The sequence below is a fragment of the Rhinichthys klamathensis genome, unplaced genomic scaffold, assembly GCF_029890125.1.
Source record: "Rhinichthys klamathensis goyatoka isolate OS25496 unplaced genomic scaffold, OSU_Roscu_1.1 h1tg000103l_1, whole genome shotgun sequence".
In the NCBI taxonomy this organism is placed as follows: domain Eukaryota; kingdom Metazoa; phylum Chordata; class Actinopteri; order Cypriniformes; family Leuciscidae; genus Rhinichthys; species Rhinichthys klamathensis.
Window position 1 is genome coordinate 3,963,190 of NW_026606642.1, and position 24,107 is coordinate 3,987,296.

The 24,107-nt window shown below is 38.4% G+C and overlaps 1 protein-coding gene and 1 long non-coding RNA gene across 3 annotated transcripts in view; both read left to right on the plus strand.

Moving 5' to 3' along the window:
* LOC130087015 (SLAM family member 9-like) overlaps nt 1-24,107 on the plus strand; it is a 122,836-nt gene that overhangs the window by 94,328 nt on the left and 4,401 nt on the right. Inside the window, exon 3 of the mRNA XM_056253217.1 lies at nt 12,781-12,789. Within this exon, the coding sequence (XP_056109192.1) occupies nt 12,781-12,789 (9 nt within the window). The remainder of the gene's footprint in view (nt 1-12,780; nt 12,790-24,107) is intronic.
* Nucleotides 1,319-7,743, plus strand: LOC130086939 (uncharacterized). 2 transcript variants are annotated; one of them, XR_008807272.1, is made up of 4 exons: nt 1,319-1,554; nt 1,814-1,942; nt 3,346-3,497; nt 7,670-7,743. It is a non-coding gene; the product is annotated as an uncharacterized LOC130086939 (long non-coding RNA). The 2 variants fall into 2 exon arrangements; XR_008807273.1 differs by lacking the exon at nt 1,319-1,554 and having other exon boundaries at nt 1,739-1,942.

Here is a 24,107-nt window from a genome sequence, read left to right on the forward strand (position 1 = left end):
ACAGGAATCTGACATGAAACCCCTGTAAACACACACAGGTATCTGATGCACATGTACAGTTAGGACAGGAATCTGTCATGAAACCCCTGTAAACACACACAGGTATCTGATGCACATGTACAGTTAGGACAGGTATCTGTCATGAAACCCCTGTAAACACACACAGGTGTCTGATGCACATGTACAGTTAGGACAGGTATCTGTCATGAAACCCCTGTAAACACACACAGGTATCTGATGCATCTGTACCCAGATAGCACGTTCAGTCTTGCCAACGTTGGCAATTGGAGGGCACCAGCGGCAAAGTATCGGGAGGGGATTTTCCCCTGCACACCAAAAAAACTTCGGTAGGTAAACCATCGGCGGGATGAATGTACAGCCACTCCAATGCATGCACAACTCCGGAGATCGGTGAGGAACCGTGATGAACCATTTTGCCGATCCCGCTTCTTTTTTTTAAATAAATAATATCTGCGCAACCGTTGGTTCACGCGCGTGCACACGTTTTTATGAGGGTGCGCGTGAGTGATTTCAGCATCGTCTTCTACAGTCTACACAGCTAAAGTCGACTACAGCATCGGTTCGGTGGCAATTAACGGACTCTGTGAGTATGTTTATCCTTTTCAAACACACAATTTTCAGTCCAGTAAGTGTTTACTTTGTTTTGTGTACTTATTTTTTTATTGAAAAATATAATTTTGTTAGAAAACGTCGAGTTTTCTGAGAAATGTTTTCGATACGGATGACAGAAATTGGCGGCGGAGGATTATTAACTTTAAATTACGTGTTTCTGGTTAGTTATTAACTAACTGTTGACTTTAGTTATTATTAACTGACTGTTATATGTTCTCGTATTAAATATTTTCAATGAGTTATTTTTGACAGTATGTATTTTTAGACATGAGGGGAACTCGTTTTTCATCAGTCTGAGGAGAGGTAACTTGACGTTAACGTTAACAAAACAAGCAGGCTAAACTAATAAACGGTCATAAAATTAATGGACTGACTTTTTTCCAAACAACAATGACATCTGTCCCTTTATAATATTAACCCCTTACACTTAAGGGATTTTTAATGATTTTGTTTAAGTGACATATGCTTAAAATTAAAGCAGCTCTTTTGTTGTGCGTTTCTATTACCGTTAAAAGTAGACCTGTCAATCAAAGACCCAGTTTAGCACAAGCGCGCAGCCAAGACAGTCAGACAAAGAATGGTTATGTAGTAAAGTGATAGTAAGTGAAGACACACAGCTATTCATAAAATAGAGCCTTAACCTTTGTTAGTTAAACAAAATAGAATGGTCTTTTCTTTTTTTTCAGTGAATTTTTGTAAGTGATCGATCTAGAAGTCATCATACAGTTCTGATTTGCCATGTTCTTAACATACTGTTTTAGTCAATAAAGATAAATTGAGTGCACATTAATTCACAAAGGCATTTGCAATATATTTGACTCCTTTTCATGTTTCTTCTTTTTCTCAACAGGAGCTACATACACCCCAAAGGCTCTTTTCAGAGCCCAGGCCCATTTTACACAGCGTCTTTGCCTTTGTACAGTAAGTATGTGTTTTAATTAACCTCAAAGACAACTGAAACACTATCTTTAATTAATCTAGTTAAAAGTTATTTTGCACATGATTTCCATTACACGAGAGTAGATGTTAAAACTTCATGCAGATTTGTACTCGGCTTTCGCCAAGATTAGCACAAACTAAGACGTAACGTAGCTTTACAGTAAACTATGCTTCTCCATCCATTTACACTTCTTTCCATATGTTGGTGTGACTCCCCTTCTGTCCGGCATTACGGCTGCAGTGTACTTGGCGCGTCAGCACACACGACGGCTGGAACTACAGCATGGTCTCCCCAGTGGACCAGCACCACAACCATCTGGATTGAGCCGAGTAGGGGACATCTCTAGGGTCTTCACATATTGATACACACGTATGTAATAACTTTCCCCTGTTTGCTTGTCTTGATTATTGGCATCCTAAGATCCTAAAAAATGTGACCTTTACCTGTCTCTGCCTTTACTGTACTATTAATTTAGCATCAGGAAAGCCTATACCTTATAGTGGAGCGAGAGGACCAGTTGCAAGGGAATGGTTTACAGGTAGGCCAGGGCAGTAATGTAGTGGAAATATTTATCTTTGACCTAGATAAGGCTACAGGAGAACTCCATTGTCAACATCAGGTTAATGCTGAGTGCTGTAACGTTGCAAATTTTATGTTTATGTTGGTATAGATATTTGTCAACTGTCTATCACTGTCAATAAAAGGTATTTTTTGTCACTCAGCAAATATGATAGAGGCATGGCAAACTCAAATTTTTCCGGACGCGATAATTTACATTTGCATGCTTTTTTGTTTTCCTCGTCTCTCTCTGTCTCTCTATACCAAAGAGACTGGATGACAAACTCTCTGTTCCTTAGCGTGAACTAGAGCTTAGATTCTCTGCCCGAGCAAGGACTTGACCCGACCTGGGCCGACACTATCCTCGGGCCGGGCCTTTGATCTAGAGACGTGCACTCCCAACGCAATAGAGTGCGGCTCTGCACTAGATTCGGTAACCCTGTGTGTGCGGGTTGCGGGAGAATAAAACGATTTGCGGGACTCCCGCAAACTAGAAATATCTAATTATAAAACATATAAAAACTAATAGATTTTTAGTCATCTGCAAGAACAACTAAAACAAAATAGTAACGATTTACAGGCCATGTAGCCAATCACAGACATGTTGATTTCTTGAACGCAATGGCCAATCAGAAGCATTTAAGATATACTTCCCTCACTGCTCAAAACAGACTTTTTTTATTCAGTGCTGAATTCTGTATGCTGGCAAATCCTCTAATTATAACAAACAAAGTGTAGATATTATGAAAGATTCATTGTGCAGTCAGCTTCATTGATAATAACAGACGCGTGAGATCGCAATGAACTGTCTGCTTTTTTGGAATTATTAATGGAGTGCATTCAGTCATGCCAGACCATGCACGCAGTAGCTGCTTGCTTTATGTTAAATTAACAGTGGTTTGTGTGTTAATGTTTTAATAACAAATAATTTAGGGTATGGTCAGGTTTTGTTTATAACCATTTTATTTATTGTTTTTGGTATTTATTCAAGTGCATTTTCTGTTAACCGGGACATTGCTTTTATTGTTTTTGGTTGTTTTGTTCATTTATTGTGTATATTTAAAAGGTTTTCCAATTTCAGTGAGCATCATATGTTGTTTGACTTTTTGATCATCCTCTTTGTATCACACAGAGTATGTCACCCATGTCATATTTCTCTATGTTCGATGTGATCAATATGAAAACTAATCTTTGTAAAAACGTTTCATTTACAGACCATTGCGACTTAGATCACCATCACCACCATCATCCCCTGCATCGTGCCCTTCATCAGACACCCAAAATGCACCACAAACAACACAGGCAAAGAAGAAGAAAACGCACAACAAATCTCCTCCAGCCCATCCCACATCATCGTATAGTAAAGGTAAGTGTCCCCTCTGTAGTAAAATGCATCAGGCCCCTAAACTCAAGTAGACACAGTGTACTGCACAGGTCCACAGCGCATACCATAGTTTGATGTTCCAGATATGATTTTTGAGTTTATATTGGTAGTGTGATAAGTAAGCCAAGGTTTTCTGTCTTTCCAAGAGGCCGCAGTTAATATTCAATAAGGAGGACTGGAGGACTGATATGGAAGCACATGGGTAGCAATATTCAATTTGAAATGTAATATGCAAAATGGCAATGCAATATGTAAAATGGCATTGCATTGTGTATTTAAATTTACATTTTACATTACCATTCTAGCAACGTTTGGTGCAAAATGAAAATGAAAATACATAATTTACATTTGCCATTTCATACACTAGTTTTAATATGCATATTGAAACTGTAGCGACATTGAGATGTGCCTTAATTAGCTCAAATTATGCATAGGGAATTTTAATAATTAATCATGTATATGATTAATATATTGCATATTACAGTTGAATTATCGAAATTGAAAATAGATCGATTGTATATATGAATGGTAAATCATAACGATTTATAATTCCTCATTCATATATCAATGGTCTCATTACAGATCGATTATATGAGACAACTTTAAGGGAATCAATTTAGTTTATCAAACAATCGGTTTGTCCAGCAAACAGCCGTAAGGTCAACTAACCAACTTCTCAACAAGGTTGTCCCTTTTTATAAACTCCAAGAAATCTCAATGTTCCGGCCGTGAACATTAATTTTCTCGCGTTTATAAAATTTACGTTACTGATAGTAACAACTTGTAAAGCTTTTTAGCGAGATATTCATTTCATTGACTTGTAAATGAGCACTTCAGGATCAATCAAGAATATGGTTTTAATAATTGAAACTACGGATACAGAATTCTACATTTGAACACAGGATACATGTATGTACAGTTAAACAGTAAAACTAACGAGACAGACGAGTACACATAGGAGAGAGAGAGAGAGGTTGCGAGGGCGCAAGATTGGGAGTGAGAGAGAGAGAGAGAGAGAGAAGATGAGATCTTCTTGGCACAATTCATCACAGACACAGAACCTTTTGAATTAGAACAAGACTCAACAGATCTTAAATAAGCATAGTAAGACGGATACTTGCAGAGGCGCTCTTGGGTGTGACCGATCTGAAAACGGCGTGTGCGTGTATCTCTGTCAGGTGGATGTCGAGCGTTCGGGTTCGTCCAGCGAGCGCGGCGTGTTTGAATGTCCTTGTAGGTGAAGCTTGCCAGTCTGGTTGTGTTCATTTTCTTCGCGAGAAGACATGAACAGAGGAGACTTCGAAAAAGATAAAATAAACTTGAAGAAAACAAAGAGAGAAACGATGGATCATCACACTAAGGCGATGTCCAGACGCACGAGGAGTCACATGATGAAGCCACAAAGAGCAGGAAGAGCCAGGGAGTTTAGGCAGAGAGTTTTCAGGAAACTTTTCGAAGGGTTTCAGCAGTCAGTCAAGGGAAGCTCGGCGCGTCTCTTTAAGGACACTTAGGTTCACGCCCCTTCTGGCATGAAGGCACCAATCAGCTGGGAGAAAAGTGCCGCGGAAGATTCCTCTTTGTCTTGTCAGGATCATTTATGATGGTATAACATTTTGTCATTCCTACCCAGAAAGATTGTACAGACCGGACAATAGATTTTACAGTAATATCCTATGTATGACTGGTTCAGTCAAAACAAGACGGTCACACAGCTACCAGACATGGCAGGTAAAAGTAGAAGAACATAGTTACATTCATATGCAGAATTACAAGCATTTTAAAGTTTCTTCACACGACTATAAAGCCATAATACCTGCTACCATGACCTAGGAAATATCAAATTCATGTTTATGCATTTCTTAAGTGGTTATACTTATAGACAATATAAGATTGCAGAGTCTATTCCTCTTTCTTCATCAGAATTCAAGTGGGAGCTGTGATTTCCTTTGGAATTCCTTTTGGGAGTCATAAAGTTTTATGACCTAGCAAGAGGGAGAGTCATAGAACCTTTCTTTAGAAATAAACTTTAAGGTTCGAAGTTACAGAACAGTTAAAATTACATCTATAGAATAGGACAAGACTAATTAGATATGCATGCATACCGGAAGGTTGGATCCAATTTCTGTGTTATACAGTATACATTTATATACACATTATAGGACATTTGTGTGTGTGTGTGTGCAATCAATGTGTGATTGTCCTTCAGCGTTCAGGCAGCTTTGTGGACTCTTTCTGTGGGGGGAATGCGTGTCCCGTGAGACGGAGGGGTTTGAATGGCTGACTATTTGTTGAAGACAACGCTGGCTTGTTCCAAATGTGTCATGTGCTAGCCATAGTGGCACCAATCTGGTCAACATGCCCGAAGGGGATCGTATACAGAATGCCCCTTTGTTTACTCACGAATGGAAGAGACTTTAGTAAATTAGAATCTAGTTAATTTACTCCACATACCATCTGATTATCACTACAAAACGCTTTATAAGTGGCAAAATGAAAATGCATTACAGAAATGATTAGATATGTGTAGGGATGTCACGGTACCAAAATTCCAGTAGTCGGTACCGATACCATTAAAATGTTACGGTTCTCGGTACCAATTTCGGTACCACAGCAAAATCAGTTAGAACTATTTTTTTTATATAATTTATTTAACTATTTGAAAAAAAAATATATATTTTAAATTCAATTCAATGACTTTATTATTTATGATGGTAAATTTATGAAAGGATTGAAGGCTACATGCTGTTTAAACGAAAATATTGATGACATTGAGAAATATTGCTTATAAAAAAAGTCAAGTGAAAAATAAGCAACCTTCTATGCACACATTATTATTATTATTATTAGTAGTATCTTTAATTAATGGAGACGTAGTTAAATCTATTGTACAGTAGCCTAATATAATTATTTCTGTCAATTTCTTTAAGTTAAACCAAACTTTTATTTTGACGGGTTGCCGTGAAGACCTTTTGAGTTTCTGTGCGTGTATGATATGACGATAGTTTTTCTCAAATGAAACGGTTTGCTCATGAAGTGACTCTCGGAGATGAATGGAATCATGAATCATGTCATCATATCGTGAGGCAGCAGAGACTGAAAACAGCGCGAGCGTCACGTTGTGCTTCAGTGTGTGTGTGTGTGTGAGAGGTAACGTTTAATGAAATCGCGCGTCTGCGCCGTTCATTCACACAGAGACAAGCAGAACATGCAGGGTTCATATTTAAATAGTCTTTTTGCAGTGTAATATACACAGACACCACACCAGCAGCGCCGCTGGTCGCCATGTCTCAGCGCTTTCATGAAGAAGACGCAACTTCACGCCCTTCGTGCATGCGCATCCAGAACCGGGTTGGGTACTCGGTACCACCGGGACTTGGTACCGTGACGTTTACATTTTTTTAGTACCGACTTGGTACCGAAGTACCGAATATTTTGACAACACTAGATATGTGTAACATGTTCAAGCAAAAACTGTGGCAAAATGATCATTCAAATGTTACTTTTCTTAATTGCATTTACACACAGTCAAGACACTTGCGATTGCATTTTCATGAAATGTCCCGCAATGGATGTAGCAAAATTAAATGTGCACATTGAAAATGCATTCTGAGCCGATCACGCCCCCTCCTGCCCTGTCAATCACTGCATCAAGGCGGGGCTCGGTAACAACAGGTAAACATAACATGTTATGGCTATGTTACGTGTTTTGAGGTGTTGCTGCGGCAGAGCTAATTCGAGCGTTAAATTCTTTAGCAGATGAAGTGGAGCGTGAACAGAGAAACGGTAGTATTTCCGAAGATATTTTGCATATTACATTTCAAATTGAATATTGCTACCCATGTGCTTCCATAGACTGAAGGCTTTCCTGACTGTAAGCTATTTAAGACGCAGACAAAGAACACACTGACACACACTTGCAAACACACATAGAGCACAGCACAGTTCTATGCAAAGTGGGGAATGACAGAAAAAGTTTGAGAACCACTGATGTGGAGTGACACTGGGTTAGCTCTGTTATTTTGACATGGGTTAAGATGAGTTGCTGCTGATAATAATGTGTGGCAATTACTCAGCTCACTGACATTAGTTTATATAATTGTGATAAACTTGACTTACTGTTCACTCCAATAATTTAGTTTTTCTGTATTTTCTAGTGACGCCGCCGGATAATAAAGACGACTTGTGTGCTTTGCAGCACCCACGCTACCCTTTTCCAGGGGTCCTTCAGAGAACTAACAATGGTAAGATATTTTACATGTAATGTATGCTACTGCACTTCTTACTCAGAACATCAGACTGAGTTAGTAGAAGTGTAATTTTTTTTTCTTTTCTTTTTTTCGTTTAGGTGTTGTGTTAAGAAATCCTGCCCAACAAAATTCCACTGAGGCAGATGTAGAGATGACTGTGAGAAACTGGCTGCGGCTGAGGAGGGACAGGAAGCAAGGGGGCGAGCATCTTAAAGTGAAATAATTGATTGGACTGATTTTTCCTGTTTACCTATTTTGGAGGGAATTTCTTTTTGTTGTTGTTGTACTTTTCTATGTGTGATTTGATGAGTGTTAAAATAAATGATACTGCTTTTGCAAAAACAAAAGTAAAAAATAAATGTTCAAGGTCATCTTCCGGTGCTCTCCTTTTTATTATTTCTCCTTTTTATTATTTTATTATTTCTTAATTTGCATGACCATCAAACTTAATTTCAATATCAATATCACTGATCCATTCATTTTTTATGTTAGACTGACATTTCCCAGGTAGTCAGACTGTGTATGAAATAGGCTATACCCTACACAAACAATCACTAACTTTCAATTTAACTTTCACTTCAATTTCATTTCAATTTACTTGCAATTGTCAATTGTTAGGGAAGAAATGTTACGATTAACAAATCATATTGTTATTGATTGTTGATAGACAATAAGCAACTTGTGTCCTTGGAACAATCTGACAGCAGTTAGCCTAAACAAATCAATAAGACATAACGGTGGGATCCTACTAGAGCGGCGAAAAACATTCAGACGCCTCGTTCCCTTTGACTTAACACCGGAACAGCTGATTTTCAAGCATGCTGTGTTGTTTCCAGCGATGCAACCGAAAATCAGCTGTTCCGGTGTGAAGTCAAAGGGAACGAGGCGTCTGAATGTTTTTCGCCGCTCTAGTGGGATCGCGCTGAATAGGTCATAATAATTATTTCGGGTTTACGTTGGCTCACGGTCGGCGATCATGTCGGGTTTACGTTGGCTCACGATCGGCGATCATTCTAATGCCACCGTCTTCCCAATGTCTTGCCGATTAGCTACCGATCTCCATAAGACATCTCACCGAGGCACTTTATGTCGGGCAGGCACATGCGCCCCAACGTCGGCACGATCTAATTTGTTGTCTGGGTACAGTTAGGACAGGAATCTGTCATGAAACTTGACAACGTTAACGTTATCTCACGTGAAACCACGTGAATCCTACCGCATCTTTTACAAAACCGTTTGCCTCTTGATCATAACACAACCTCAAAAACAGTTACTGAATTCGCTGCTCTGTCCTTGATTGTCCATGGCTGTTTAATGTACCCGTCTGCTCTTCATCATCCATCAGTTCTGTATCTAATTTGAAAAGTGCGCGGGAAGAAGGCATTACACTCTGCGCATGTGCGGTGACCTGCAAATTATAAAAAAAAATTTTTTGAAAGGGGTGTGACGGCCACACCCTCGGATACGCCCCCTGTGCGTCGCGGTACTGAAACCCCTGTACTTTAGTGAATCCCCTCTCGGCACAGCCTGTGACTGGAGAGAGTCAGGTATGTCTGTGTAGTGCTCTGCATTTAAGAGTGAAAATATGCTATATTAAGTGAAGTTTCAAGTTGATATCTATTTTAGAAGTGTCATAAAACGGGAACGAGATGATATATGCATTTTTCTGCCAACAGTTCAATGTATTTTCTGTGTTTTATAAACGCACGTGTTTGTTTTATGTTGCCACCTGCGCGCCAAATTAGAGTGCAGGTTTTTCCCTGTTAATAATTTTATCCACATATAATTTTGGTGGATTGAGTCTGTAGAAATGTTGTTTAGTGTATTAAATGTGTGTAGCTTTCATTTGGATGGTAAAATGTATGTTTATAGCCATATGTGTGACCTGTGTACTAGATTAATTGCAGTTGTTGTTATGGAGGACGGTACTTAACGTGTCTTTTCTCATACATCCTTCAGCTAAAATAGAGTAAATCTGAAGGCTTGTGTTGATGTTCTGTCCTCTGTTAATAAATTGCAGGTATGTTTAACAACAACAAGAGGGGAAAATACCACTGTACGATCAAACAAATTGAGGCATTTTGGCTATAATATTAATGTAAAAATATGTACTTTTTATGGAATTTTATTTCTTTAATTTAGTTTGTGTGAATGTGAATTTTCATAAATAAGACATGAAAAGAAATTGATTGTTGTAATACAAGACTTTGTGTAAAATCCTCAGAACAGCCTGTGACTGGAGAGAGTCAGCTGAAACAGAGTAAACCTGAAGGCTTGTGTTGATGTTCTGTCCTCTGTTAATAAATTGCAGTCGTGGTCCACCGAAGCCAGTGGTGTCGGGAGTTTCTTTGTGGTGTGAGACGAAGTCCGCTACACGATTGTAAGGACTGGGCGAGGGTGAATCTGAATAACTAAATACCACCGTGCTAAAATCCCAAAGCCTTGAAAAAACACACACAAACACACACACGAGCCCTTCCCTCCCCCAACACACGAGGGAAGCTCCTGTTACGAGACTTTATAACCCATCGGAATGTCGCAGAATGTCTCTGAACAAAGAGACGGACATTTCTGTTGGGTAAAGACATAAAAACCATTAAATATATTTTGTTAAATGTATATGTTTTTCCCCATGTCACAGTGAAATATCTTTGTTTGGCCACGGCATAAATAGACATTAGAAATACCTTCTTTATGCATATTAAATACCTCTGTATTTTTCCTTTGACTTTCATTTGATGTGTTTGACACCTCTAAAATGCTCATGGAACGGGCTATCTGAATATGCAAAGAGATATAAAGTAAAGTGTATTTTTAATAGGTTTTACCGCCATTGAAGATTCAAACTGTTAAACTATACACCCTCCTTGAACACACCCCTGTACCACGAGGGGCACGTTCTCCCAAACAAAGGACAATAAACCAGGGTTCCCGCGTGCAACACCCATTCCCCGATTGGCCCAGTGAACAGGAAGGGGATGGATTTCTCCGAGGTGATAAATGTAGGAGCGCGGCTCCGCCCAACTCTCTCTTGAACTTTCCAGCGCGTCAGAAACATGTAATTCACGCGGATGTCCCCTCAGGGGATCAGATCCTATCCTGGATCTTTTCTTTACTTTCTAGCCTAAGATCTGTTTTCTGTACTCAACTTGTTTCACTTCCACGAAGTGAAATGACCTGAGCCGATCTATTTCCGTTGGTAACGTGACCTAAAAGACTTCCGACTGCTGTTCAAAGACTCGCGCCGCATCACGTGACTCCACGGAACCAAGGATTCAGCTCACGCACGCAGCTAAACCCATAGACAGTAAAAGAAATGGACAGAGCGATCTCATTGGAACTCAGTTGAGACAGTTGAAGCCCACTTTTAGCGATTTCTGAGCACTTCCGTTCCTGACGCGCAGACTCAGACCGACTCAAACTAAGCTTGATGACGTGAGCAACCTGTCTGACAGACGTTAATCTTCTAGTAGCTGTGCGTGAAAATTGCCAACGTTAATCTTGCAGAGACGGGGAACTTGAGCAAAGAATCCTTTATCGTGAGTGAGCAGGAGTAAGTATTCCGTTGCTTTTATGGACTCATTATCTATGGGCTTCTCCCTTGAGGGGACGTCCCCCCGATTGCCTGCAAGCTTCTACTCCTGTCTGTACGGTAATTTCTGTACAGCGCGACAGAGAGTCGAATGGTTATGACGCAATCGTTAGCCTATTTTTACTAAATCTGTTTCTACGGGGCCATAATGTAACATAGAAGGTAATGGAGCCCTTTATACATTGTCGTGTTTCTTTAGAAATAAATAATGGACAAATGGAGTCTTTAAACGCCTCAGATGTAAAGTTATTTGCTGTCAAAGTGACGCCAAAATGAATGGGAGTCAATGGAAATGCTAACGCAAGTGAAGTTCTGCTACAAGATGGCGGCACCCGGCCGGCTTCAACTTCCGGTCGATAGATTACCCCCTTGGCTAAACCATGCGGGCTGCACGCGCACGGAGAACAAAAGATCTGCCGTCCAAAACGCGGCTAGACCATGCAGGCCGCTCAAGGAACGCAGCAACACATGAGAGAACCCTTCCACATGCAAGTAAATTTGGGTTACCCTGTTTTCAGAGCATTAAGAATGTGTTTTCGTGTTGTTTCAGGAAAGTTGACTGTCTAGGTGAACGTAACCCTCTCTCTCTCTCTCTCTCTCTTACTCGCTCTCACGCGTGTAATTTATCCATATCTCTATATCTCACACACTTTCTCGTTCATTGATGTCTTATTGTGTTGTTTATGTCTTTTTTGTTTGTAAATATATATATTCCTGTACCGTAGTAAATATATAAGTAGACATGCCTTTATTAAATCCATTATATTCATTTTGATTGATGTTACTGTGTCTGCTCATACTCCAGGTCTCTGAAATGACTAGATCAAGCTACGGCTTTATAAATTAAAGATACTTTAAAGAGTATGTGTTTATAGGGCAGAAAACCCAGTTCTTCTGGCCAGAGAATTGCGTTTCCTGAAATCCTATGAAGTAAGATGATATGTGGGATTCCCCCAATATTAATCAATTGAGCTAATTAAATTTTACCTGTCTGTAAAACGTGATCTATGCAATCAACTTGTAGTTAAAATGCAAGGATACACGTATGCATGCAGGTGTTGTGGCAAAAATTCATCTCAAACAAACATCACTGCGTAAGAGACACTCAGAGTCAAATTATATAAAATAGAAGTATTTATTCTTGCAAGAATAGGAGCAGTCTAATACACAGTTGTTACCCTGTGCAGAAGAGTGACACACCCCCAGACAGACTGAACTAGCTTTTATCTTAGTTTCAAGGCCTTCTTCCCCCCAGAGCCTTCCTCCCAGTAGTTTTCCATAGACGTCACTAGTTGGCCCAATAAGCCCCCCTGCACCAAAATGGCCTTCTGACATCTAGGTCAGAGGTCCTTGTTCGTCTGTTCTCTGGAGTGTCTCCCTCTTCTGCCTCCCCAGGTACATAAACAGAATCTTCTCTCACTACAAGTGAGACACACATGTGACATTCTTTGAATCATCTATATTCTACTAAAGATCAATGAATATCATTAAAATTGCCACTACAACTCCTCACTTTTTATCATTCTGATTACCCATAATCACAATAATAAACAATAAGACAAATTTTAAGTCATATCATCACACTTATACTTTTTATCTCTGATTTTTGCATAAATGATCACTCTCCTTGAACCTGTGAAGAAAAGTTTAGAATGAAGAAGCATAAGGCTGTTTTTGTGGGGGAAAGGCCCCGTAATATTTTAGCTAGCAAGTAAACATTTTTACTGCGCCGGGCTAAGCGAGAAATCACTGTTCCTGCGCTCCTGTAAACAGACCCTCAGTCACGCCAGTAAGGAAAAAGGTAGTTATAACATAGTAAGGAAACAAACAGATAAAAGTATAATAAAAATCACTCAGTTTCAAACCCTATCTTTGTACGCCATCTCGTAACACGGATGACCGCTGCTTGTAACCTTCTTTAAATCTTTTGCCCTTAATCTTTCTCAGAAAATAAACAAAATAGAAGAAAAACAAACAGAACATACATTTAACACATATCTCACTGTAGCTCCCGCTACCTGTATCGTCACATAATTTTGTTCATCCTTGGGATAGACTGTCATTTTCACCAATTGAACAGACAGCATGTTTCACCTGTCACTGTAATCGTATTCCCCCATGAATAACAAAATTATTAGAATAACAATCCTAACTCCTATCATTAAGCCTTTTCCATTATTCTACGCCCATCTCCATATTTCACCTCGGTTTTCCTAACCATATTTTGTTCACTTCTAATTCAATTTAGTAAGCTCTATTTAATGCCATATTTAACAAAATCTAACCAGAGAAGTCTTATAATTTTATCCATTCTTCTAACCAATGCAGTTGTTCAATATTAACTCTAATATTTCCATTACAGACACAATCAATATATTTTCTACATTTACAATCAAATCAATACCTAGTTTGATTCAATCAAACAAAATCATCACAAAAACAGATTCTTCTGTTAAACTTAAACCATCAGTTGTGTTGATCATCTCGTTCGCGCCACGGACGTTCCGTGTTCTTTTACCTTTAACTTTTAATTCAAACATGCTGTGGTTCTACTTAATAAGCTTCAACAATTATCCCTATAATTTACATTAATTAATAGATCTTCTCTTCCCAAAAACATTTTCCTTAAATATTTCCTAATGAATAAGTAACCAATCAAATCTTTTGATCTGCTGTATATCAATACTAAGCCCTATTTTGATTTAATCAAATAAAATCCCCAAAATAATCGCAAAACCACATTCTTAAACCATTAGTTGGTTCACATCCTCCTCCAGGCGTGTTGATCATCTCGTTCGCCCCATGGACTATGGGATGGTTGTGGCCTGTCGGTGTAGGTGAGAGGCTTGGACCCAGGTGTCACACTCTCCAACCATTTTCTGATCCTTATAAGGTTTTCCCTTATATCACGACCGCACCCCCACTGGAGTGAACTGTCACCTGTGAATGGAGACCTTAAGTATTTTGTTAGTGACCGCTTGTCTAGCAGCTCGTCCCCTTTGGTGTGACCTGTGGAATCAACAACCTGAAACATTATCTCCGGATAATTTCTTGCTCACTTAATAGCACTCGGGGTCCTTTTACCCTGAAAAACACAATATTTACTTTGCTTACGTTAACAAGTCAATATTCATACATTTGGAACAGAATTAGTTCTGTTTGATCCAATCCATCCTGACATTCTGTAAAAGGAAAATTTTAAGTTATGCGCTGCGCAGGTGTAGCACCTTTCTCCCACAATAATAACCCAGGCCAGGACAGTTAGCCAAATTCATCCATAACCATTATTTTATTGGCACATTTTGCCCTGTCTCCCAATCCTGCATGCTCTCTGTAAAGAGAAACAAATTTCGAGGTTATTGTCAGATAGTAAAGTACGCAGTTTCTTTTGTCTACTGTTCTCCCGTGTCCTTCGATGCCCTGGCGTTTCCTGTTGAAACAATCTTTGTTATTGGTGTGTGTACACTCACAGACATCAATTTTGTTAGGCAGAAAAATGGCTTCTTTCAGGGCTTTTATCAAATTACCCCTAGTGTTCTCCCAACATTTATTCAGCAACTGTGAACCCCTTAATAAACCATATTTGGCAATTGTTATACCATCCCCCTCTTGATGCACGACACAACTCGAGCATCAATTTAACATAACATTTAACATAGTGTTTTTATAAAGTTTGCCATCAACACTAACCCAAACGCCGTCCTTCAGCCAAATTTTCTCTGCCTCTGAAACAAAAATATTACATTCTTCACTTAAAGCCACAATCTCATCTTCTTCTCGAAGTATTTGAAAGGCAACGGCCCTCAGTCTCACAGCGAATCTTGCTTTTCAGGCCTGTTGTTTGGTCTCTCAAGTCAGTCATCTACAAACATTTCCAAAGTCATCAATTTTCCCTATCAGGTCAAGTCGTGCTGTACAGACTTGGTCAATGTCAGTCAATCGTTTCTCCCCCTTTGTTCACAATAATCATAAATGTGAGGGGCTCTCTTGATAATTTCATGTTGACTTAGCCAATATGTCACTTTGTTGTTTCCCTCAAATCTACAACATTTTCATTTATCTCAGCCCATGCCAGATGGTGATCTACAACTACACAATTCCAATTTACTTAAACTGATCTTCAAATCTACATTATGTATGACAAAATTATTACTACCAGACAGAGCTTGATGGCCAATCAACTTAAAGCTTGTCCCATGTTCTGTATTGTCTTTTCATCAGAATTATCAGCTTCTTTAAAATTTGTCATTTGCCTTACCCCATCTGTAATGATAAACTCATTCCAGAGGTTAATGACGCAATATACACACCATTCAGGCGGAATATTAGTGCCCCAAACTAATACATACAAGACATAAAGTGCTGTCACCATCACACGCACTCATACTAGACACACATATGTTAACTGTTCATTTTCAATATTCATTTTTCTTTATATTATTGCTTAAAGATTTGAATTTTAAATAAGATTTTAAACTTCCCATTTTCCCGTAGCTTCTACCTAATTTTACATGGTCTCCCAAACAGTTTCAAAGCATGTCTTGTTCATTATTCATTAGAATTTAACAAGGTCAGCTGGGTTGTTTTGTTTCATTATCATTATTTTGCTTCAGCTTGCTCTAGCAGGCCGATAACAGAAAGACAGACACAGTTACCATCCCTTCCTCCGCTCAAGCAGTCTCTCTCACTATAAACAAATAATTTTTTCACCAGCCTCCTAAGGCTGTAACTTAGTCAAAATTTGTATTCATTACAATAACCTTTGACCATTCACCTTTGTCATCCAGACTTTCCTTAAATCAAAAGCTGTCTTCATCTTTAGCCACCACCATGTCTAACGACCTTCAAGAGTTAAAACTATGTTATAACATATTAGTTCAAAATCAACACTATGATTTTCCTTGCCCGTAAGGCAACCAGTACATAAAAAGTTTTGCTACTGTCTCCACAACAACTAATGGGAATCACTTCATGGCCTCAGCTGGCTCCTGCTCGCCCACTCCTGTTAGCCCTTTATCTATAATCTCCATCAGGGTGTTTTCCCCTGGCATATTTGCAGACGCTTGTCACAATAAAAAAACAAGCCATACAATGAATGCGGTTTCTTCTGGCGAGTGGTAAATAGAGGAACTCACATTTTCTGGGTCAGACCGCCGTGACTGTTCCTCACAGCGCATCTCACCTCTCAATGCTCTGCTGACCCCGGTGGCCTCCAGTAATCAGCGCTCAACTCTCATACCTTTCTCACATATAACACCTCCATCCCGGAGGTGCCCAATGTTCGTGACCCCCTGCGTTAGGCTGTCCCCTGGCCAGGAAGATCAAACCCGTCATTGAGTAGCCACTGTACACACTGGTGACCGCTCTTTCCCATCACAGGCTGTTTGCTTCAACAGAACTCAGCTGTTTTCTAGAGCTTAGGAAAGGCACGTTCAAGAGTCACCAGAGCCATTCGGATTGCCTAATAGTGTTCACATAGGGAGACAGGTCAATAACAACAGTATTTAATCACTTAAATCCATTAACTATCTTAAAAGCAGCAACCTAGCTACTTGGATTATACTCAGTGAATTTAGATCACCACCGTACATTTCCGTCGGCCCCTCCCCCGTTTCATGGTGGGGACTAAGATCAGACAAAGAAGTTACTGGTCCTAAAAAAACCTAATCAAAATGTCATCTCTATCTGTATTATTGTTTTAAAAACTTCTTTAAAGTCATTCAGTTTTATTTTTAAAACATCTCTGTGTCTATGATCCTTCAACTGAAACACTGTGCTTTACACATTATCACAGATACCAGCTTTTAGCTGACTCATTGAATGAGAGAGACTCTGAGACTCTATTGGATGGTACACTGCTCTCTCATATACTTCTAACATCAAACATTTATCTATCATCTTTTAACTCTATCCCAGCTTAAGGCATCTTTGCCAGAAATTACATACGGTTTCAAATAAACATATTATTTATATTTGTCTTTTGCCCATCTCAGGGAATTTAGACATTACAAATTTCCACTCAGATTGAGTCTCTGTCGCACTGGCAGTTTCAGGCACAGCACACATCAGATTTTAGATAAGCAAACTGTTTCATTACAGCCCATAACAAACTTATCTTTTGAAAGCAAAACTTCAGCTCTGTTCTTTTCATGGTCAACACTAGCAGGCCTTTTTTTTGTTTAATCAAATGCCTTTCAACACATTTTACATTTAGCAACTGCTAATTCAGTAGTCTACTGCTTCTGCTTATTTGTTCTTACATAATGGTAATTATTCTAGTTCTCAATAACATTTCACATTTCTCAATCTCAATTTTAGTTGTCAAGTTCTCAATTACCATAACTTAATATCTGACTTCAAAATTTTCTCTTCTAGGAGTTTATCAGTCTCCAATCAGGATTCACACTAACTTTGACAAGGCTACTCTGCATCTTTTGCAGTTATTATAAATCATCTTTGAGATCTGTCTCTCTATATTACCTTTACATATTTTGTAAACAGAGCCACTGATAAGCAGTTCTCTGTATTCTTTTACAGTCCACCAATGGCGGATTTAATCACAATAGCCAAATCATAATCTTCATCATTATTATTGGCAGAACATTATACATTATTGATTTCCAGAATCTTTGGACATAGCTGTCTTTACACCTTACTAATTTGGTATTATCATCAACAACACTAATTACAAGTACTGTTGCTGTTATCCCAGCTTATCTTTTACAAAACATCATCTGCAAATCTCTTCAAAGTGAGATCTTCAGAGCAGAGCTGTTTACAGCATTTGCTCTCTTCTGTCTCACTATTTATTTATTTATTTTCCCGGACTGTTTCGTTACTCTTCATAAAGTGTAACAATTTGTACATCATTATTTTCATTACAACTGGTTTGAAGCCTTTTCCCTTCCATTACATGGTTAGTCTGCAGATTCAACTTAATATTATCATTATTGTCTCAGTCTTATCTCTACTGTTTCTCCAAAACAGATTATATTACTCAGTCCGTAAATTACACAGACAACCATTATAGCTACTTGCTTCAATACCCTTATTTTCTTAACATTATTAAAATAAGGCAGATATATCATCATTTCAATCATTATTTTATCAAAATCTAGAATTGTTCCCCATTCTGCTTAAAACATTCTTCATATCATGTTAATCCCTGTCAATCATACAATGCCTTATTTTATTCTAAAACTTTTCATATCATTTAAACATTTGACTTCCATAAATTCTGTCGGACCATTTCTATTTTCATCACATATAGTTTTCTACTATATTCCTCCTTTCTTTTCCCTACATGCCAGTTCCTTCATTATCCTCTCCTTTCTTTTCTCAAACATGCCAGTTCCTTCATTATCTAACCAGTACATGATTGTTTGAACAATCCCCACACACACATATCTCACACACCAACCTTTTTGTTTTTTCACTTCCCTCTATTTCACACAGACAGCCTTATTGCTTCTTGCCACTTCAATCCTTGTCATATAAATTTAAGTTCTATAGACATCTAATGTCATGCATCCATTTACTGGATGAAGAAGTAAAAAACATTATTTCTCCTGGCAGTTCGACATTTTATCTTCAACTGAACAATCCATTATCTGTTCACATTTTTTACACACATGTTGAACGCAGCCACAACAACCTTTTGTCCCGCTGCCCTGTTCCACTGATTCTCGCACACTCTTAGTCTATTTGTGCTCAGTGTTCCCTCCCTGGGAAAATCATGGAATTTTCTCAGTTTTTTCAATATCTAAAATATACATTTCCCCCCATACTTTCCTAGTTCTACAGAAAACCGGTGTATCAAATTTCGCAAGCTTGCTTTTGAGACATCCCCATACTGGCTGTTTTCTGTTCTCTGTGGATTTCTCTTCAACGCGCGTTTTCTTTAATCTGTTAGGCGTCCCTAAACAAATCCGATTCTTTTCTTTTAACCCAAATCGGTCGGGTTGCACTATTAGTGCCCTCCTAATTATGGTTTACCAAAAAATTCTGGTTCCCCCTAATTAGCCTCAGATACCTAAAAACAATTTGCTCCGTCGTGGAACAACTAATTTTCAGGTTACCTATCTGTTTGAAATCTCTTGATCTGTTACAGTTCTCACTTAATCCCAGATTATTTATCTGCTTATAATATCTTGACCTGTTACAGACCTCAATTAATCTCAGATTTTTCCCTCGTATCTGTTTGAAATTTCTTGATCTATATAGATCTCAATTAATCTCAGATTACGTACCACCGAAACAGCCTTCAGCCAATATGGTTCAATTTCACTCTTCTCCCCAATTAAACTGAATTTAATTAACTTACCCAAAAGAAAATAAATTGAACTGTCTCTTACCAGAGATGCTTCTGTTGCCACCTGCGGGTTCTTTAGATTCCAGTGGTCGATTCTCCCGGCCCTGATATCGGTCGGCCCCTCTCTCTCAAGTTTACGAGGTAGAGCTGGAACTTACTTAGTCCAGGTGGCCAAACACCGTCCGATCTCAGGTCCAGGAGGCACGTCCAAGGAATATCACTTCTGACACCAAAACTGTTGTGGCAAAAATTCATCTCAAACAAACATCACTGCGTAAGAGACACTCAGAGTCAAATTATATAAAATAGAAGTATTTATTCTTGCAAGAATAGGAGCAGTCTAATACACAGTTGTTACCCTGTGCAGAAGAGTGACACACCCCCAGACAGACTGAACTAGCTTTTATCTTAGTTTCAAGGCCTTCTTCCCCCCAGAGCCTTCCTCCCAGTAGTTTTCCATAGACGTCACTAGTTGGCCCAATAAGCCCCCCTGCACCAAAATGGCCTTCTGACATCTAGGTCAGAGGTCCTTGTTCGTCTGTTCTCTGGAGTGTCTCCCTCTTCTGCCTCCCCAGGTACATAAACAGAATCTTCTCTCACTACAAGTGAGACACACATGTGACATTCTTTGAATCATCTATATTCTACTAAAGATCAATGAATATCATTAAAATTGCCACTACACAGGTAAAATGATAGATCCTCCCTTAGAGGGAGAGTAAATTCAATGTAAGACTGATCTAATCCAAACATGTATGAATAATTATTAATTACCAATTATTAATTAATTTATGCAAATTCCCCACGGATTAGATCCACCCCTTTAGTCTTTACACGATGATCATACACTTATGCACATAAGTCGTTTTTGTATTGTTTACAATGTTGTTGTTCTGTATTAGTTTAATTTGGTGCTCAAATAGCTAGCAACCATTGTTTTTTTGGAGACACCTTACCTGATCATTGCCTCCTGTTGCCTTTTTTTGAACAATAACAAACTCAATTGAACATAGATTACATAAATATTATATTAGCATCTTATTTTACCAGCTGTGTGCTAATGGCTTTATGCTAGCCATTCCGTCATGATAAACCACACCAGACAATAGGTCCCGCCACCAGCTGATATTCCTGCTATGAACTGAAGATAGACCTGACTCTGTTGTGATAAAGACAGACCGTTATTATTACAATATAATTGACTGAAAATAGTTTTTACTCATATTTTTGACTGATACGCCGTTTCACTTTTGTCATTACTTTCCTATTGATTTAACTTTTAAATGGCACCATCTGTTGGTTTTTAACCAGCATTGTATTGCTCTGTTGCTTTTCCAGGATTTGAAAGAATCACGGGCTAATGTGGAGGATATTCTTCTCAGCTGTACATTGAGGACAACATGCTTTCTTTGTAGGAAAAATGTTCTTTATAGAGCCTATTTAGGGGTTCCCATCATGAGATCATTTCACTTTATTTTGATGGTCCCTTTAACAAAATCTGTTGACTATATGTAATGTTGCACCTACATGTCTACTTACTCTCACTTGAGTGTTAGTAGAGTATAGACTGTTAGGGTTAGAATAAGTTGACAAGTAGTTGCAAAGTAACTTATAGTCAGTAGAATGTCTTTTGGGGAGAATCAAAATAAAGAGTTATCAGATATTAAGCAGACACTCTAGTAATACTCTACTAATGAGAGTTAGTTGACATGTAGTTGCAAAGTTACTGTCAAAAGAATGTTCAAACGGGACCATCAAAATAAAGTGTTACCAATTTTATGAATTAAACAGCTCATTTAGATACTTTATCAATAGAAAAACACAAGCCATAACATCCATCATTTAATAATTTTTATTAGCATTTACAATCAATCAAGCAATTTATAACACAGGAATTCATTGAGTTAACATAAATTCACGTTTCGAAAAAGGAGCTAAAAGACGAGGAATAAATGAATAAGCATTAGACAATAATGTATCATTCTGATAAGCATTAACAATAAAAACAACTGACACATGACAATGTCAGCCCTGGGAAGGGCCAAACAATGCTAAATGAAGTAACTTTGATGGCTTTATGATGCTCCACATTGAACATAGAGTATTTTGACATCTCTGTTATTAGTCAGTGACACGGCCATTTTGATGTTGAGGGGCTTGACAACCTAACGCCATCTTTGTACACTGGACACAAAACATTCGGACATAAATGTCGAAATTTGCTGTCTTTTCTGCTCCTGTCACTTACCTAAAACTTTGGCCAAATAGTATTTTATGATTGTAAAAGACTTGCCATTAAATAAATATATTTAATTTGTTCTTAGACTATAACTTTACCTGCCATCCTTATGATCCTATTTATTTTTTCCTTGACAAGAAGAACCTCTGATTTAATAAGATTCACTTTACCTGAAAATTTCAGTTCATATAAATCAAATAATATAATCAATGTGAGGGATTCTGGGTCATTTAAAGGGGTCATATAATGCCATTTTTGTACAAGCTAATATGATTCTTTAGGGTCTAAATTAAAAGTTTGTAATATACTTTAATTAAAAATTCTCATTAGTATTGTAAGAAAACACTTATTTTACCTGATCAAAAACAGCTCTGTTTTCAGCACGCTGTTTCAGTGCATATGACTTTAAACGATAATGAGCTTTGCTCACCCCGCCTCTCTGTTCTGTGCTACACCGTTTGCAACACAATAACCATAACGCGTTGTTCATTATAGACGTGGGATTATGAATTATATTGAGAACGTCATACATAGAAAACATGCCGTAATGTACCCTGAGTGTAAACCTTAGACGCATTCATTGTGAAGCGTGCAGCTAGCGATCTGCAAAGATTAATATATTAATATAAAGTTTAATAAAACGTTACACTCACTTCCGTTCTTCTGGAGATTCAGCAGGAACACGAATATCTGGTACCGATCCTTTTTTCATGAGCAGCTTCTTAGCAAAACCAGCTTTATACTGATCCTCGTTTATAAAGCAGTCTGGTGTGTGAAATGATTCGCGCAAACATGAGAGCATTGACGTTGCTCGTGGGGAATATTCCCTTCGAAAACAAACTCAGCCACTGCGTCTTCAGCGGTTCGGATTTAGGAACATTAAAATGACTGCTGTGTTCGTTATTACACCCAAGCACAGAACACCACAATCGCTTAGACGCCATTCTGCTCATAGACAGTGCTCCAGCATATCAACAATGACCGCGCCGCGCAGACTATGATTGACAGCTCCCTCATGAGCGAGGGCGGGTCTGTGTTGAAACGCTCCTGTCAATCAACAATCGTGGGAGGGGCGTGTGAGCTTGTGACGTCACAGGCTTGAACGGCTCGATTTGAGGCAGGGGAAAACATATAAGGAAATTAAAACAAAAACACTGGATGGATTTTTATCATTATAAGATGGCTGTGTACAGACACTGCCAACACACATTTCAGTACAATCAACTTGTAAAAGTGCTTATTATATGACCCCTTTAAAAATGAATTCAGAGATGACCGGGTGAAACGGTCCCTTCAAATCTTCAGATATTGCTTTGTAATACAAGGACTTTTTATCAATTATCTATTTTATGGCCCAATTTAGCATTTTCATGTTTGACTGAAACTCAAAACTACTTGACAGTGTGTGTGTGTGTGTATGTACATCTCCAGTGCAAAACACTCATCTATACATCTCATTTGAACGTGTTTTGATCTGTTGGTGGACAAACAGGTTCTGCATGAACACAAGGTATTACTGGAAGTGTGTGGTTGTTTTCAGTTTGTGTGTCAGTAGTGTGTTTGCATGCGGTTGAAGGGCTTTTAAACCATTCAGCTTTAGCTTAGCTCAGTTAATTCTGATAACAAACTCTAAAGTCATGACACAAATTCACAGATTCTGTTATAAGTGAATCGGATCTGTTTTAATGGCATCTAGAACATAAATATACAGATATTTCAAGTTCTTTTCCATTGTATGAAAACCATGCATAGGATAAACGTTTTCCTTTTCTAATGCTAAATTAAAGAAACAATCTGAAAATCTTTGGCTAAGAGCCCAAGGCATACAATTACTCTCTTACTGAGATCGTGTTGCAGAATGGAAATTATTAATTTAAAAATAGGCACCATGATGACATTTATAAATCCTATTATTCTACGAAAGCAGGAACCGCTCAGTGTTCAAGTCCAAGTTTATATGCGTCACATACAATCATACACAGTACAACCTGTAGTGAAATGCTTTGTATTAAAAAGAAGAAAGGCAATAGGAGTTTCCAGATTAAAATTGCATCATCACCCCATTCACATCAACTAAACGTCAAGATCATCACCCAACCGTCCCATCGTTCACAAACTATGGCCAAATCTCCACAGAATAAAAAAAAAATAAAGACAATAATCGAATTTAAAGCTCAAGGTAAAGAGGCAGTTGCTGGGCACT